Consider the following 15,004-nt stretch of genomic DNA (forward strand, 5'->3'; position numbering starts at 1 on the left):
TCTGTTCTCCTGTCTGGCCCTCTCCTCCTCCTCCTCCCCTCTGTTCTCCTGTCTGGCCCTCTCCTCCTCCTCCCCCCTGTTCTCCTGTCTGGCCCTCTCCTCCTCCTCCTCCTCCCCTCTGTTCTCCTGTCTGGCCCTCTCCTCCTCCCCCTCCCCTCTGTTCTCCTGTCTGGCCCTCTCCTCCTCCCCTCTGTTCTCCTGTCTGGCCCTCTCCTCCTCCCCCTCCCCTCTGTTCTCCTGTCTGGGCCTCTCCTCCTCCTCCTCCTCCCCTCTGTTCTCCTGTCTGGCCCTCTCCTCCTCCTCCTCCCCTCTGTTCTCCTGTCTGGCCCTCTCCTCCTCCTCCCCCCTGTTCTCCTGTCTGGCCCTCTCCTCCTCCTCCTCCTCCCCTCTGTTCTCCTGTCTGGCCCTCTCCTCCTCCCCCTCCCCTCTGTTCTCCTGTCTGGCCCTCTCCTCCTCCCCTCTGTTCTCCTGTCTGGCCCTCTCCTCCTCCCCCTCCCCTCTGTTCTCCTGTCTGGGCCTCTCCTCCTCCTCCTCCTCCCCTCTGTTCTCCTGTCTGGCCCTCTCCTCCTCCCCCTCCCCTCTGTTCTCCTGTCTGGGCCTCTCCTCCTCCTCCTCCTCCCCTCTGTTCTCCTGTCTGGCCCTCTCCTCCTCCTCCTCCCCTCGGTTCTCTTGTCTGGCCCTCTGCTCCTCCCCCTCCCCTCTGTTCTCCTGTCTGGCCCTCCCCTTTTCTGTACCGACAGACTTGAATCACCAGCCACATCAGCAAAGACCCACGGTCACATGCTTTCAATTTAGCTGTGCGTGTGTGTGTGTGTGTGTGTGCCAGGGAGGCAGGGGGAAACAGCTGTACACACTGAACTCTTGCACAGATGGTTTGGCTGGGGGAGGGGTGCCAGTCAGACTCACAACAACAGCCCCACAGCCCTCCTCCAGGGGGGGGGTGAGTCTTCAGAGAGAGAGAGAGAGAGAGAGAGAGAGAGAGAGAGAGAGAGAGAGAGAGAGAGAGAGAGAGAGAGAGAGACAGAGACAGAGACAGAGACAGAGACAGAGACAGAGACAGAGACAGAGACAGAGACAGAGACAGAGACAGAGACAGAGAGAGAGAGAGAGAGAGAGAGAGAGAGAGAGAGGGGGGGGTGTGTATGGGGGGGTATATGTTGAAGTGTTAGTGTGTATATGTATGTTGGGGGGGTGGAGGGGATAGTGTGTGTATGTGGGGGTCAGTGTGTGTGCATGTGTGTATGCCCCCCCCCGTACATACATTTACATGAGGGGATGCTCAAACCACATATATCAAGTCAACGAGTCACAATGTAACTAACCCTAACCCCCATACAGTCATTCTGACCATAATCTACTGTGTATGTTTGTATTATAATGCAGATCCACCATCACCATTGGTCAACACCTACTGTTCCTCTAGCCAACCACAAAACAGACTGTTGTCGTAGAGATGTGCTTTCAGTGCATGGTGCAACACTAATTAACCAGGGTCAACTTTCCCCCCCAGCACACACTGACCACCCTTCTTACTCAGCAGCTGAACAAAGACACTTTCTAACTGTGGTACATCTCTTGGTGACAAAAAAAATAAAAAAAATAAACTTAACAAAGACTTTTAACCTTCATTCCAGGAGATTGGACAGATTTACTGCCGAGTACACTTAGCGGCCTTGATATTTTTGTCCAGATTCAAACAAGACCTTGGTTTTACCAGGAACACATACTTAATCTGTAATACTGAGGAGTGCAGACATGAGACATCACTGACGATGTTCCCCCAACTACTGCCAACACGGGAAGGGTTTTCTTTTTTTAAATATTGAAATGTGTTATTTTCCTGTAAACTCTTGAGCACTGAGAAACTGAACTACCTTGTCACTGCAAGACTTTCCAAGGCATTGAGCAGTGACAGATCTATTGGTTACGGTTCCTCGCAAACACAAACAAGGTCAAAAGGTTATCAGAGTGCAAACAAACGCACGTAGAAAATAAGTAAGACAAAAACACTGTAGACTGTTTAGTTTAACTTCGAGGACTGCAAAATACCAACGCTGCAAAACAACAACAGGTCAAAGTACAGGTACGTCGAGACCAGGAGATTATGATTATCAATACAACAGAAACGTCTGAGATTACAAACGTAGAAATTACAAAAGACAAAAAAAACTTGAAGTAAAATAAATGTGTACTTTTCCTACATGTTTTGAAAGCATACTGAAGACAAGAACAGGCCCAACCTCACAATCATCTGACGAGGCACACAGTAAAGCCTCACCAGGAGCACTTTACCTCTACTCTCCAACAGCTAAACGCTGATTCAGCAGAAAGGATCAGTGAAGGTATCAGTGAGCCAGATAAGGGAGCGTGAGCGGAGACCTACCTCCACTGCCAGAGAACCCAGGCTCTCCAGGAGCTTGTCTGTAGCCGTGGCGACCTGCTGGACTGCTTTGGGGTCAGCCTTCACGTCCTTCTGTACGACGGGAGAGAAAGAGAAAGCGGTGGTTCACACACACACACACACACAAACACCGGGAGCATTGTCAGTCTGCTGGGACCACTCTGACGATTTTCCACAACGATGTCCAGGGCGAGGGGATTTTAAACCTGCAACCTCTTGATCTGTAGTGAAATGCTCTAACCACTGAGCTATACCCAATTTAGCTACAGTAATAACCAAACCAAAGCTGTTCAAATAGCTTGGGTATTGATCATTTTTATGGATATTCCTCTAGGACAGTACACCTGGTTTAAATAACATTTTTTACCGTCATAGTGGTCAAAGTGCTTTACATACCTCTCATTCCTCCATTTCTCACACACACACACACACCTCCAAAGCCACAGCAGCCCCCAGACATACATCTGTCGTGTGTGTGTGTGTGTGCAAAATGAACATCAAGCCGTCACAATGTCTAGCTCCAAGACAAACAGGACAGGAACAGAGTTGACAGAGTTTATTGTTCCTGGGAGTGAGAACACGTCCAGGTGTGGTCCTGTCACACAGCAGGGGTCCTGAGCCAGCAGGGTGACCTCCCTCCACAGGGTCACTCTGGGCCAGCAGAGACACACCAGCAGAGTTTTATATAAGTTATCTTGGCTGATTTCCAGTGACCTTTAATCCAGTCGACTATAAACGTTATGCAATCTAATGAACTTAAACAACAGTCAGACTACAATCTTGTTGAACTCTACGATGTGACACTCCTTATTCTTTCAGAAATTGAGATTTAAATCTCAGTGTAACTTTCCCTAAAACTGACTTGAGGCCTGAACAATTACATTATAATGTAACTTTTAACTCCTGGACAATAATTACATTCTTATTTAACTAAATTTCGTCATATTTAAATGGAACTCTACTAAGTGTGTACTGTAGATTTCCAAATACACCTCGGGGCTACGAGTTTCAGAAGGTTCTCCACCTCGAGCAAGCTGCTACACGTTCCAACCCACACAGTCCCCATCCTTCACTCCTCTCCTCACTTCCCTTGGCTTGGTATTCTTTTGTTAATGTTCTGGCACAGTGCACGTCAGTGATTAAAATCAGCTGACGTTCAGCCTCTTGGGGTGGGGGGGGCCTCTGGGGGCTGTGGAGGGTGGCAGCCCCCAGGAGATCTGGTGATGTGGTGACAAGGGACAATATACTGGCCCCTGCTGTGATATAAAACACCCCTCTACTCTCTTCCAGCTCACCAGCCCCTCTTTCCACCAACTGGGGGAGGGCCCTCCAGTCCTTCACCCCCCCCCCCCCCCCCCAGACCTCCATACCATCAGACCATCTCTCCCCAGCAACAGCTACAGTCAAGCCCAACGCCACAGTACAAAATATCCTGTTTTTAGAAAATAGGGCCGATAAAGACTCGTTCCAGCCAAGAGCTGTCTCTCTCGGGCTTTCTCACAGGTTTTCTAGAAGCTTCTTGGTTTTAGTGGGGGGCCATAAAGGTGTCAGCTCCTGATAAACAGCTAAATGGCGTTCAGTAGCAAAGCCTTGTTGACCCTGTGCCTGTGGCAGTGTGATCTGTGGGTAAGATGGTGGCCCCTTTCTGGTCAGAAACATAGATAGAACTTTACTGTATAAGGGTGTCCTATGCTACACAGATAGCTCCACATGGGGGCCTTGAAATCTTTCCTAAGGTTGACATGTTCCTACGTTTACTGGAGCTACAGAGCAGAGTCTGCACTCTGTAAACTTGCTAGATTAATTTTATACCAACTACAGAGTGACTCAATACTTCTGTTGGTAACTTCTGATTCTTCTGATCTCACTGTTGGTATAACGCTTTGGATAAGAGTGTTTTCTAAATAGATCAAATGTAGAGTAGTGTAAAAATGTAAAAGAAGCTCTGAATGAATCTAACCCTAACCCAAACATCCCATTCACATAACCTACAGAGCAACAGTCTCAGATAACACCAGAACACACACACACGTTGTCTGTTGCCTCTACCTTCAGGGGCTTGAGGAAGTCCAGGTTGTTGAGGAAATGTTTCTCTGCGTGGTCGAGCCAGGAGCCAGGGGATCTGCAGATCATCTCCTGGACCAGGCTGGACACCCCACGGTCCCCGATGGTCACAAACTCCTCCAGGAGACTGCTGCCATTGCTGCTGCTGTCACACATGTCCTTCAAGTGGACCCCAAAGCCCTTCAACAGCACCTGGGGAAAGGAGGGGGAGGGGATGGAAGAGGGAGGTGGAAGGGTGGAGGACAAGGATGGGAAGGAGGAGGGAGGAGAGGGGATTGAAGGGTGGAGGAGAAGGATGGGGGAGGAGGGAGGAGAGGGGATTGAAGAGGAGGTTGAAGGGTGGAGGACAAGGATGGGGGAGGAGGGAGGAGAGGGGGTTGAAGGGTGGAGGAGAAGGATGGGGGAGGAGGGAGGAGAGGGGATTGAAGAGGAGGTTGAAGGGTGGAGGAGAAGGATGGGGGAGGAGGGAGGAGGGGGGGGATTGAAGAGGAGGTGGAAGGGTGGAGGAGAAGGATGGGGGAGGAGGGAGGAGAGGGAATTGAAGAGGAGGTGGAAGGGTGGATGAGAAGGGAGGAGGAGGAAGGGTTTAAATGAAAAGGCAGCATTGAGGTAGATAAAGTTTCAACACATGGCTATGGAGGGTCCATTCCATGTGACCCGCACAGCTGCATGTGCACCGTTATCTAGGAAGGTATAGATTCCCCTGATATGCAGGGCCTGAATTGCTGGCATATCTAGACTACCGATACTGACAGTTGCCTACGGGGTTGTGTGAGTAACGTGACGACTGTTTCAATTCGCTGGCATGAGGCAACCCAGCCGGCTATGACAGTTAATGATGTCAGTTCCACACACAATGTCAGCGATAAAGGTTCCGTTTCTGTAATCTTTGGGGTTAGGGTCATGCTCGTCTGTTGCACTTCCTATCTGTACTATTTGTATGTCGCTTTGGAGACAAGTACCTGCTAAATGAAGAAAATCTAATGTCATAAAATTGTGAGTTGAAGGGTTAACCCAAATCCTAGGCGAAACCGCAGGCTTCCTGAATGAAATGTAAAAGTGATCAAATAAGAGGACAAATGGATAATAGACCACAGGCTGCTCTGGACGGTGAACTAAGAGGTTGCCATGGGATTATGACTTGTCATGTGACTTCCTTTCAGTCCTGTTAGTCGTAAATCACGTGGACTCCTCCTCTCCAGGGGACGGTGATAGAGAGCCGTGAATGTAATGACCTCAGAAAGGGTTTCCATCACATCTAACCCAGATATGGAGCTTCTCTACACTCTCTGTGGCACCAGCGGTGTCTGGAGTATCGGAGCCAGAGGCTGTGAGAAGCCTCCCCCTCGCCCCCAGCCTCCCCCTCGCTCCCAGCCTCCCCCTCGCCCCCAGTCTCCCCCTCGCCCCCAGCCTCCCCCTCGCCCCCAGCCTCCCCCTCGCCCCCAGCCTCCCCCTCGCCCCCAGCCTCCCCCTCGCTCCCAGCCTCCCCCTCGCCCCCAGCCTCCCCCTCGCCCCCAGCCTCCCCCTCAGCCTCCCCCTCGCCCCCAGCCTCCCCCTCGCACCCAGCCTCCCACACACTCCCAGGTAGATCCTCCTCAGGTATGTCATGATGCAATATCACACCACCTGATACCGATCGCAGCGTAACTGGTGGGCAGAGCGTATCTGCGAGCTTTGGGGTTCTCCAGCGACTCACCCTCTCCAGGTTCACGTCGGCGTCCACGATCTGCCGCACCATGTAGTCTGAGAAGGAAGCGTTCTGAGCCAGGAACGAAGACAGGGTTTCCTCTTCATGGAGGAAGTCCTTCAGTTTGAAACCTGTGGAGATTTGAATGAAAACAATGTTTATACCATACATCTTGCTATTGATTAATCAAGCAATGCCAGATGATCTTTGTAGTTTTATAAGTGAATTCTATTCATTAATCTTTTTTGGGGGGCTGTCAAGCTCATTTGATATGTGTTTGTATTTGTCTGAAGTGCTAAATTGGCTTTTGGTTCTAATGGATTCCCCCACACAGACCCTTGAAGAGATGGTGAGGCACGGGGACATGGTGTTTCATCTGTGTGCCAGCTCTCTGCAAGGAAACCCTGACTGACAACATCCAGGTAGCTGGGTCAATCCCAGACAGAAGCCACATGTCCTAATCTCCATGCGAATCAACAAAAACAGTGACTGTAGTCAGATGTTTCAGTGTGAGGGTGACACACTTCACACCTTGCTCCCAGGTACCAACTTATAAACAATGCTTGCCGACAGAGCATCCCATTGGTTCCTGTTCGAAGCGGTTGTTAACTGTTGGCGGAAGGCGAGTAGGAAAATCAAGGCCCTTCACAAAGACTGGAAATGGGGGGGCCTTGTCCTTTCATTCTGCTAGCGGTGGGGGTGAAACAAAGAGTCAGGAGGGTGCCAGATTCCTTCTACCCCCCCCCCCCCCCCCCCCCCTTGGGCGAGCACACTTTTGAAGAAAAGAGGATGTGAAGTGAAGGAGAGGGGAGGGTAAAGGGCTCAAATGGGGTTCGTAGGAAGATCCATCCATTGACCCGCAACATTCTTTAGAATTCGAGTCATTCAAGCTTTCACTCTTCACTCAAATTGTGTAGATTTGCTGAAAAGCCAAAGAACCAGCAGTGCTGTTCCTCCCAGTCCCCATGCTGGGACACTAACAGGGACTGGTTAAAGGCCCTGTCTGCAGACCCTGAGGCTGCTACACATTAGCCAGGGCTCAGGCTTTAGGTTTATAGTCCTTATAACATATTCATAGTCTTTAATTAAACATTTATATTTCAGTCATTTGGCAGATGCTTCTAGTCAGAGACTCTTTCCAAGCGCATGTTTGTTTGATAAGTAAATGTTTTACATTATACACCACCTCAATGTGTATCAGTCCAATACTCAATCAATTTCATAAATAACAAAATATTCAAGAGAAGCAGCAACCAGTTACTTGGTGCCTGTGCGTGTGTCCGTGTGCATGAGAGAGAGAAAGACAGTGTGTGTGTGTGTGTATGTGAGACTGTGTGTGAGAGAGACTGTGTGTATAATTCCCCCCCCCCCCATTTGAAAGCAGTCATTTGCTTTACATTGCAGGTTGATGGGGAGTATTAGAGCGATGATTAGAACTTAAACTCACCGCACTCTGTGTGAAATCAAAGGAGTCTGAACTCAGTGTGAGGAAAGCCGGAAGACACCAAACAATACACGACAACACATTCAAAAAGAACAGAAAGAAAAAGACTCAAGTTGTATTGTGCAAAAATGTGCTGACATTAAAGTCCTGGAACTGTTAAGAGACCCCCCGAACACCGTATCAAAGTATCATTTAAAACCATGTTTATGCAGCTGTATACTTTACATACGCGCTAACGTATATTAGATAACATATCTGTTCCTCTGAATTTGTGACACGTGCATTCCAGAGTTTTTATGAGGACGGGCATTACAGTTGACTGATGAACTGATTTGAATCAAACCTGATATGAGACATGTAAAGGTATTAACGAGCTGCATGTGCACATGGTTGGCAAACGAGTGACTTACAGCACTGACAAACAGCAGCAAAGGTCTTTTACACTGCTCAGTAAATACACAGCTAATCAAGTGACATGACTCAAAAGTCAACCAGTTCTATCAAAATGTACTGTATATACTAACAAGTACGGGAATCCTTGTCTCACCAACTATGCCCAAAAAGCCTTCCCATGAACTTGATCTCACTCAAAACAAATATCCAATCTTATTATCTAGACATTAGACATCGCTCTCGGTGGCAGTTCAGTGGTCAGAACATCTGATCCAGAGGTTGCTCAGAAGTTCAGAAACTTCGCAGCAAATCTCTCAAAATGAAACAGTCCAATAAAAACACAATTTGAATATCTGCCGTGCCATCCAGTCTTCACCCCCCCCCAGGGGGGACCTGCCTCAGCGTGCCTGCCGGGGCGAGGCCCAGCCTGCCCTCCCCACCAGCTCCCCATCACGCCACCTCTATTCAGAACACATCCCAATAATGGAATGTCATTGACGGTGGAAATTTGAGTGTGAGATTCTGAAGTGGAATCTCACACGGTTGTTGGTCATTTACTGACGGGGGTGGGGGGGCACACATAGCAAGTTGTAGCAGGTAGAAGGGTACGAGTCCCATTGGCATACAGGACGGGGGAATTAGAGAACACCTTTTCTCTTGCGCTCAGTCGTGGGCGTTCGCTAGGCTGCCTGAAGAATGGGGCTGCTAAGCCCACAAGGAACACAGACGAAACCGGAGATCACCTTTACCCAGCTAAACACTTGAAAGAACTGAGAATCCTTCAAAGGCTGTAATCAAACAACCTTCTGTGTTCCCCGCTGCACGTCAGTCAGGGAGGTTTGTTCCACTGGGTCAGTTGGGGGAACGACAGATTTAGGTCAACAGGGGGCACCCAGAATAACACCATGACGCCCCCGGGTCACATGACAGGACGGTCGTGTACAAAGTACAAAGATGACAGCGATGTGGGTTTGGTGCGGGAGTAGCACAAACCTAGACTCTCGTTCTGTACAACTGTGGTTGTGATGTGTATTGTTGCACAGTTCCTGGTAGATAAAATGGAGTTACTTTGCGTTGTGGCTGGTAAAAAGAGAGAGAGAGAGTTCCCCCACTCTGACTACTGAAACACGGTTAGAACTACCAATACTACCGCATCTCTGACGCAAGAGCTTCTGTTGTACTTTTTGGACAAGATAAGAATGTAATCATACCAAAAGCACACGTCTTTCTTCATGCACTATCCACTTTGGATAAAAAACGCTTGGCTAAATTCATGAAACGTATCGTAAATGGTGGGTTCTCTGTAGCCCCCGGGCTACAGCCAGGGTTCTCACCGGAGGTGTTGGCCTGCAGTACCCTCAGGGCCTGGGTCAGGTCTTTGAATCCCTCCAGACTCCGGTCATTCTGACTGTACAGCAAGATCTTCTTAGCATCTGAAAACAGCCGTGAAATGCTGCAGACACAAACACAAAACACAAACTCAGATCCCAAGTCGCTCACTGGAATCCCAACCTGCTGGAGCTTTTCAAAACAGTCACAGCTGTGTTGAATGTTAGTAATGTGGGGGGTCAGATGGCTGAGCGGTTAGGGAATCGGGCAATTAATCAGAAGGTTGCCGGTTCAATTCCCGTGATTCCCCAAATGACGTTGTGTCCTTGGGCAAGGCACTTCACCCTACTTGCCTCGGGGAAATGTCCCTGTACTTACTGTAGGTCGCTCTGGATAAGAGCGTCTGCTAAATGACTAAATGTAAATGTAATGTGTACAATCTACTTTCTAAATGCATTATTTGTACACCGCTACGAATAAAAAAAAACATTTAGACTTTGACTCAAAACATCTGTGTTGGTAGCTCCAGTACATGAGCAGAAAGACAAGCTGTTAAAGCTGAGAGCGGCTCACATGGAGTCGTTGAAGTTGCCCACCACCCCCCGGGGTCTCCCCAGGGGTCGGATAGCGGAAACAGGGGTTGTTGGCGTTGCAGATGATGCCCTGGATCCAGGGCAGGGTGCCCGCCGAAGGCATGGCCTTGTTGGGGAAATGACCTGAGACAGAGAGAGCGAGAGAGAGAGATAAAGAGAGAGACAGATAAAAAGTGAGAGAAAAAGAGGGGGGGAGGAAGGGAGGTGGAGGAATGGTGGAGGGAAAGAGAGACAGAGACAAGAACAGAGAGTGAGGACAGGGAACGATTGAACTGTTTGCACGTCATTTTGGATAAAAGTGTTTGCTAAATGAACATTATGTAGACTAAATACGTTTTTTTTCACGGATTAACATGGAAGCCACACCTTCTGTGACTTGAACATGGTATTTGATCTGTCAACATGAATCAAAAGTGCCCAGGTTCTAGATGTCAAATCTAATCTGGAGATGAGAAGCTTCAAATATTCACTTATCAACCCTACTGGCTCTGCACACAGTGAGCTTTGAACGTCTCAAAAACAGCTGGAAAACACTTTTTTTGTTTCCTGACAAAAATAAAGGCCTTCATATCAGTCCAGGATGTACACAGCCCTGTGTGTAATCTACATTGAGTTATCTTTGATTCCTGAGACAGAGGAGCTAGCATCGGAGCAAGCATCGGAGCAGATATCCCATCCATTCAGGAAGGTTCTCCCTTTCTTATCAAGAGGAGAGCGGGGACTTGATTACCTAAGCAGGGTCTGACCTTGGTTCCGAGGGGCTATTACAGTCCCTTTGAGATTTGCAGTTATTTGCGTTCAGTCAAAAAAAAAAGTTTGTTATCAACAAACCTTTAAGACTTCCAACTAGTCAGATTCTTAGCAAAACAGAGATAAGATAACTTATGAAGCTAGTACTTGGCACAGCTGTGGCTTCCATCTTGGATTTCTGAGTACATCGATTCATTATTTCCTTCAGGTGTCGCTGTTAGATTTTAGTAGGATTTCTAGCGGGCAGTTTAATGCACATTATGGTGATCAACTTATAGGTGTTCAGTTTTAGAAGCAGAATGGCTGTACTACAGAAAATACATTTATTTGTCTATTCATCTCCAAAAAAAAGTCATTACATTTCCATTCTTTAAACAAGGGATAACAATGAGACACCCTGTGCACAGTTACATTATACCAAAAATACCTCGGCTGGTGACCTTTCCTCTAAGGATAGATGGTTAAGACCAGTCCCAAAGAGTTATGATTCACTATACTTTGTACAAGAGAGAACATGTCTTTCCTATCTGGCTAGGTACCAGTTGCAACATGCCTTGGAGTCACACACCATGTGATCTACGCTAACAGCGTTCTTGTGCCTATTTCCTAAACCAGGATTTTAAGCAGAAACGAAATCAAGCAAACATAACATTTCCTGTTTTATGGCAGTTGGGAGAACAACTGATTTAGCTCTAGATTTTCTCTGCACCTCAGAGAAAAGACTGGCGGTGTGTAGGTGTCTGATTGTAGTCAGGGGAAGAGAGTATGTCAACTCACTAACCTTCTCCCCATGTTACGTGCATTTGCACAGCTAGTGATTATATACCAAATACAAATCAGGCCTGTGACACAGATAAGGCCTTCACAGCCTCCATCAGCGTTCACATTGGAAACCACGATAATGAGATTAGAGGGCCTTTAAACCTATCATAAAATCTACAACCCCACTATAATCACTGTGACATGTCATCACTGACAACCTGACTGAATCCAAACTATCAGTCATATTATCTAATGGATCAATTGAAAACTCAACATTCGTTGCTATCCTGATTCCACCTCCACAAACAAGACAGGAAACACTGTTCATAAGTGCAACTTCAAGCTAAACACCATTATTAGATTTTATATATCTCAACATATTCTATTTTTTATATCTTGTTTGTGGAGGTGTAATTAGGATAGCAATGAATGTTGAGTTTTCAATTGATCCATTAGATTATATGACTGATTGATATAGATAGGTATACACAAGCAGTCCAGCATGCCATTTTAAAAGTTGATGCCAGTCTGGGGCTGAGGGCAGGGGTATAGATGTGGATGCCAGTCTGGGGCTGAGGGCAGGGGTATAGATGTGGATGCCAGTCTGGGGCTGAGGGCAGGGGTATAGATGTGGATGCCAGTGTGAGGCTGAGGGGGCAGGGGTATAGATGTGGATGCCAGTGTTGGGCTGAGGGGGCAGTGGTATAGATGTGGATGCCAGTGTTGGGCTGAGGGGGCAGGGGTATAGATGTGGATGCCAGTGTGAGGCTGAGGGGGCAGGGGTATAGATGTGGATGCCAGTGTGAGGCTGAGGGGGCAGGGGTATAGATGTGGATGCCAGTGTGAGGCTGAGGGGGCAGGGGTATAGATGTGGATGCCAGTCTGGGGCTGAGGGCAGGGGTATAGATGTGGATGCCAGTGTTGGGCTGAGGGGGCAGGGGTATAGATGTGGATGCCAGTGTGAGGCTGAGGGGGCAGGGGTATAGATGTGGATGCCAGTCTGGGGCTGAGGGGGCAGGGGTATAGATGTGGATGCCAGTATGGGGCTGGGGTATAGATGTGGATGCCAGTATGGGGCTGAGGGCAGGGGTATAGATGTGGATGCCAGTATGGGGCTGGGGTATAGATGTGGATGCCAGTATGGGGCTGAGGGGGCAGGGGTATAGATGTGGATGCCAGTATGGGGCTGAGGGCAGGGGTATAGATGTGGATGCCAGAAGGTGATGGAGCACACACTGTTTACTTACATTCATGTTGCTCATACGGAGGGTAGTGCATCCTCACCCCAATCAATATGAAGAAGATAAAAAGAGGCCATACTATCTCGACCAGCAGCTGCAGCTGAAGGGGAAACACAAGCACAGGCGCAGACAGTTAGTCAGCATTTACAATGAAAAGACAAATGGAAACCATTAATACACCGCCCCCCAACCTTCCCATAAATGCAGCTCAAACCCTCCATGTTAATGCCTAACCTCTTAACAGCATCATCCCAACCTTGTAGGTCTGCCATGCATCGCCCTGACAGGACACAGCTCATCTCTTTATTTATTACTATGGACTCATCCATAATGCATGCTCAAAAGATCGATACGACCGACGCAGATACCGAAATAACGAATGCAACATTTTCAATCCCAGCAAGAGTGAGGTCATCTCTGTTTCCGTAGTGATCATGGGGTTATGGGTAGCTGTGAGGAGAGGGGGCTTGGTCGCCCACAAATCCACGATACAGACTTTCTGGAGAACAACGCAACAAGGGACACAAAGATAGCGGGCTGTTCTAGCCGTGCTATACAATCACTGAATGTCTCTTGTCTTTTCTGATAGCAGTGAATCTACCCACACACAAATTCAACCATGTGCTGAAAAGGGTCATCTTTCAGCTTGTTAGTCAAAGCAGTTGTCATCTTATCAAGCATGTACGTCTGTAAAGTGTATTTGCCATCATGGAAATGGAAGCACTATAGTACAGTAAGTGTATCTATGGTACAAAAATGATTTAATTGGTACGCACCTTTCAGATACAAATTATTTTTTTTAAATGGCTCAGCATTAACAAACAGTTTCTTTTAAAAGTTTCATATTGTATCAAAGTGACATATCAGAAGGGGAACATTTTTTATTACTCCATGATGATTAATACTCAGTAAAAACCCCAAAATACAATACTCCTTACCGTTTGTCTTCTTCTGTAGGTAAAGTTCTTCCACAACAGCAAGCCCAGCTGAGTTGAGATGGACATCTCTAATCCAGGACTCTTTTCCTTCAGACGTCCTTCAGCTCCGGGTCTCAACTGAAATGACAAGGGCTCCGGTGAGGCTGGGTAAAAAGGCATCGGTGAGTTCAGCCAGCACACAGCTCAAAGGTACAGGGTGAAAGGTCACATTATCAAGAGCTGACAAGATCACTTGTTATCCTCTCCCGGTCCTTCCAACGAGGACTGTAGGCTAATACACATGCGAGCTAGCGTCTCTCGACTTCATTAGGTGTTGCTTCCGAAGAAATGAGTGAAGAAATGAGCGGAGGTAGCGTGACTAGACTAGGACCGTGACGTTAAAAGAAGCCATTGACACTGACAACGAAGACAAAGACACTGGTCCTCTGATCACTGATGTACGCTAAAAATGGGAAACGTGTAATTTACAGTTTAGCATGCGTTTGATTAATACGGCCGCGGTTGTTTTTTTTAAATGTATTTCAATCAACATTGTTTCAAGAAAGCAAGGCCCTTTAGCCCTGTAACTGTAAGGTCATGATTAAATCAATCATGTTTATCAATTGATTAAATCATGAAACATCAGTCATTACTTGCTCAATACTTAAGCTGCATTAGACAGGCTACTAAGAGTTTATACTCCGACCTTCATAGGCTGGTACTACTCGACCATTAGGCTCGAGATGAGATAATACTACACAAAAGACACCGTTATTTTTAAAACCCATAATGGTTTAATAGAGAACTTTTTGTAAATCGTCACCTTCAATGACTTAAGAGAACGAGGAACCAGCATGCTTTCCAAACACACTAGCCTATTTTGGCGCCTCCATCGGTGTTTGAAGGAACCACCGTTATATATAAACTAGGTAGCCAACTTTACAGAAAATGTATTTAATATACAGACTACATTATTTTTATGAATAACCGATTGACGCCTTGTCTAAATCATATCAAATGGTATTTGTTCAAACTGTCAAAACTGTTTTAAACAAAACTAAACCCCATCTCAACACCCAATTATATTCTGCGCACAACGATGCGACTCATTAATTAGCAATGTCAAATTGTATTGTAATCCACACACCGATGTATGTGGTTTTGAAGTTCACTTTGATTGATAATGACGATTTTCCCCCTCCATCTTCTAAAAAGTCTAATCAATAACAAAAAAATCTTCTTGTAAATGTAAACCTGGAGGCTACTTGATCATCATTGTGTCCAGTAAGGAAAACAAATCATAATCAATATAACTTGTAGCAACTTCAAAATGTAGTAGCAGTCAAATTCCGTTTTACACGTGGATTAAATAGGGATACAGGCGACGCTGCGAACAACGGGACAATGAATGGTATATATCGTC

The 15,004-nt window shown here is 47.1% G+C and overlaps 1 protein-coding gene across 1 annotated transcript in view; it reads right to left on the minus strand.

The window, feature by feature from the left end:
* Window positions 1-13,996, minus strand: part of abca1b (ATP-binding cassette, sub-family A (ABC1), member 1B) — a 38,899-nt gene extending 24,903 nt beyond the window's left edge. The window contains 8 exon segments of the mRNA XM_047025207.1: window positions 2,384-2,473; window positions 4,451-4,657; window positions 6,162-6,283; window positions 9,324-9,442; window positions 9,892-9,920; window positions 9,922-10,034; window positions 12,671-12,764; window positions 13,603-13,996. Of these exon segments, the coding sequence (XP_046881163.1) occupies window positions 2,384-2,473; window positions 4,451-4,657; window positions 6,162-6,283; window positions 9,324-9,442; window positions 9,892-9,920; window positions 9,922-10,034; window positions 12,671-12,764; window positions 13,603-13,761 (933 nt within the window). The 5' untranslated portion in view covers window positions 13,762-13,996.
* Window positions 13,997-15,004: the final 1,008 nt, after the last annotated feature.

This window comes from Hypomesus transpacificus, chromosome 1 (assembly GCF_021917145.1).
Source record: "Hypomesus transpacificus isolate Combined female chromosome 1, fHypTra1, whole genome shotgun sequence".
Taxonomy (NCBI): domain Eukaryota; kingdom Metazoa; phylum Chordata; class Actinopteri; order Osmeriformes; family Osmeridae; genus Hypomesus; species Hypomesus transpacificus.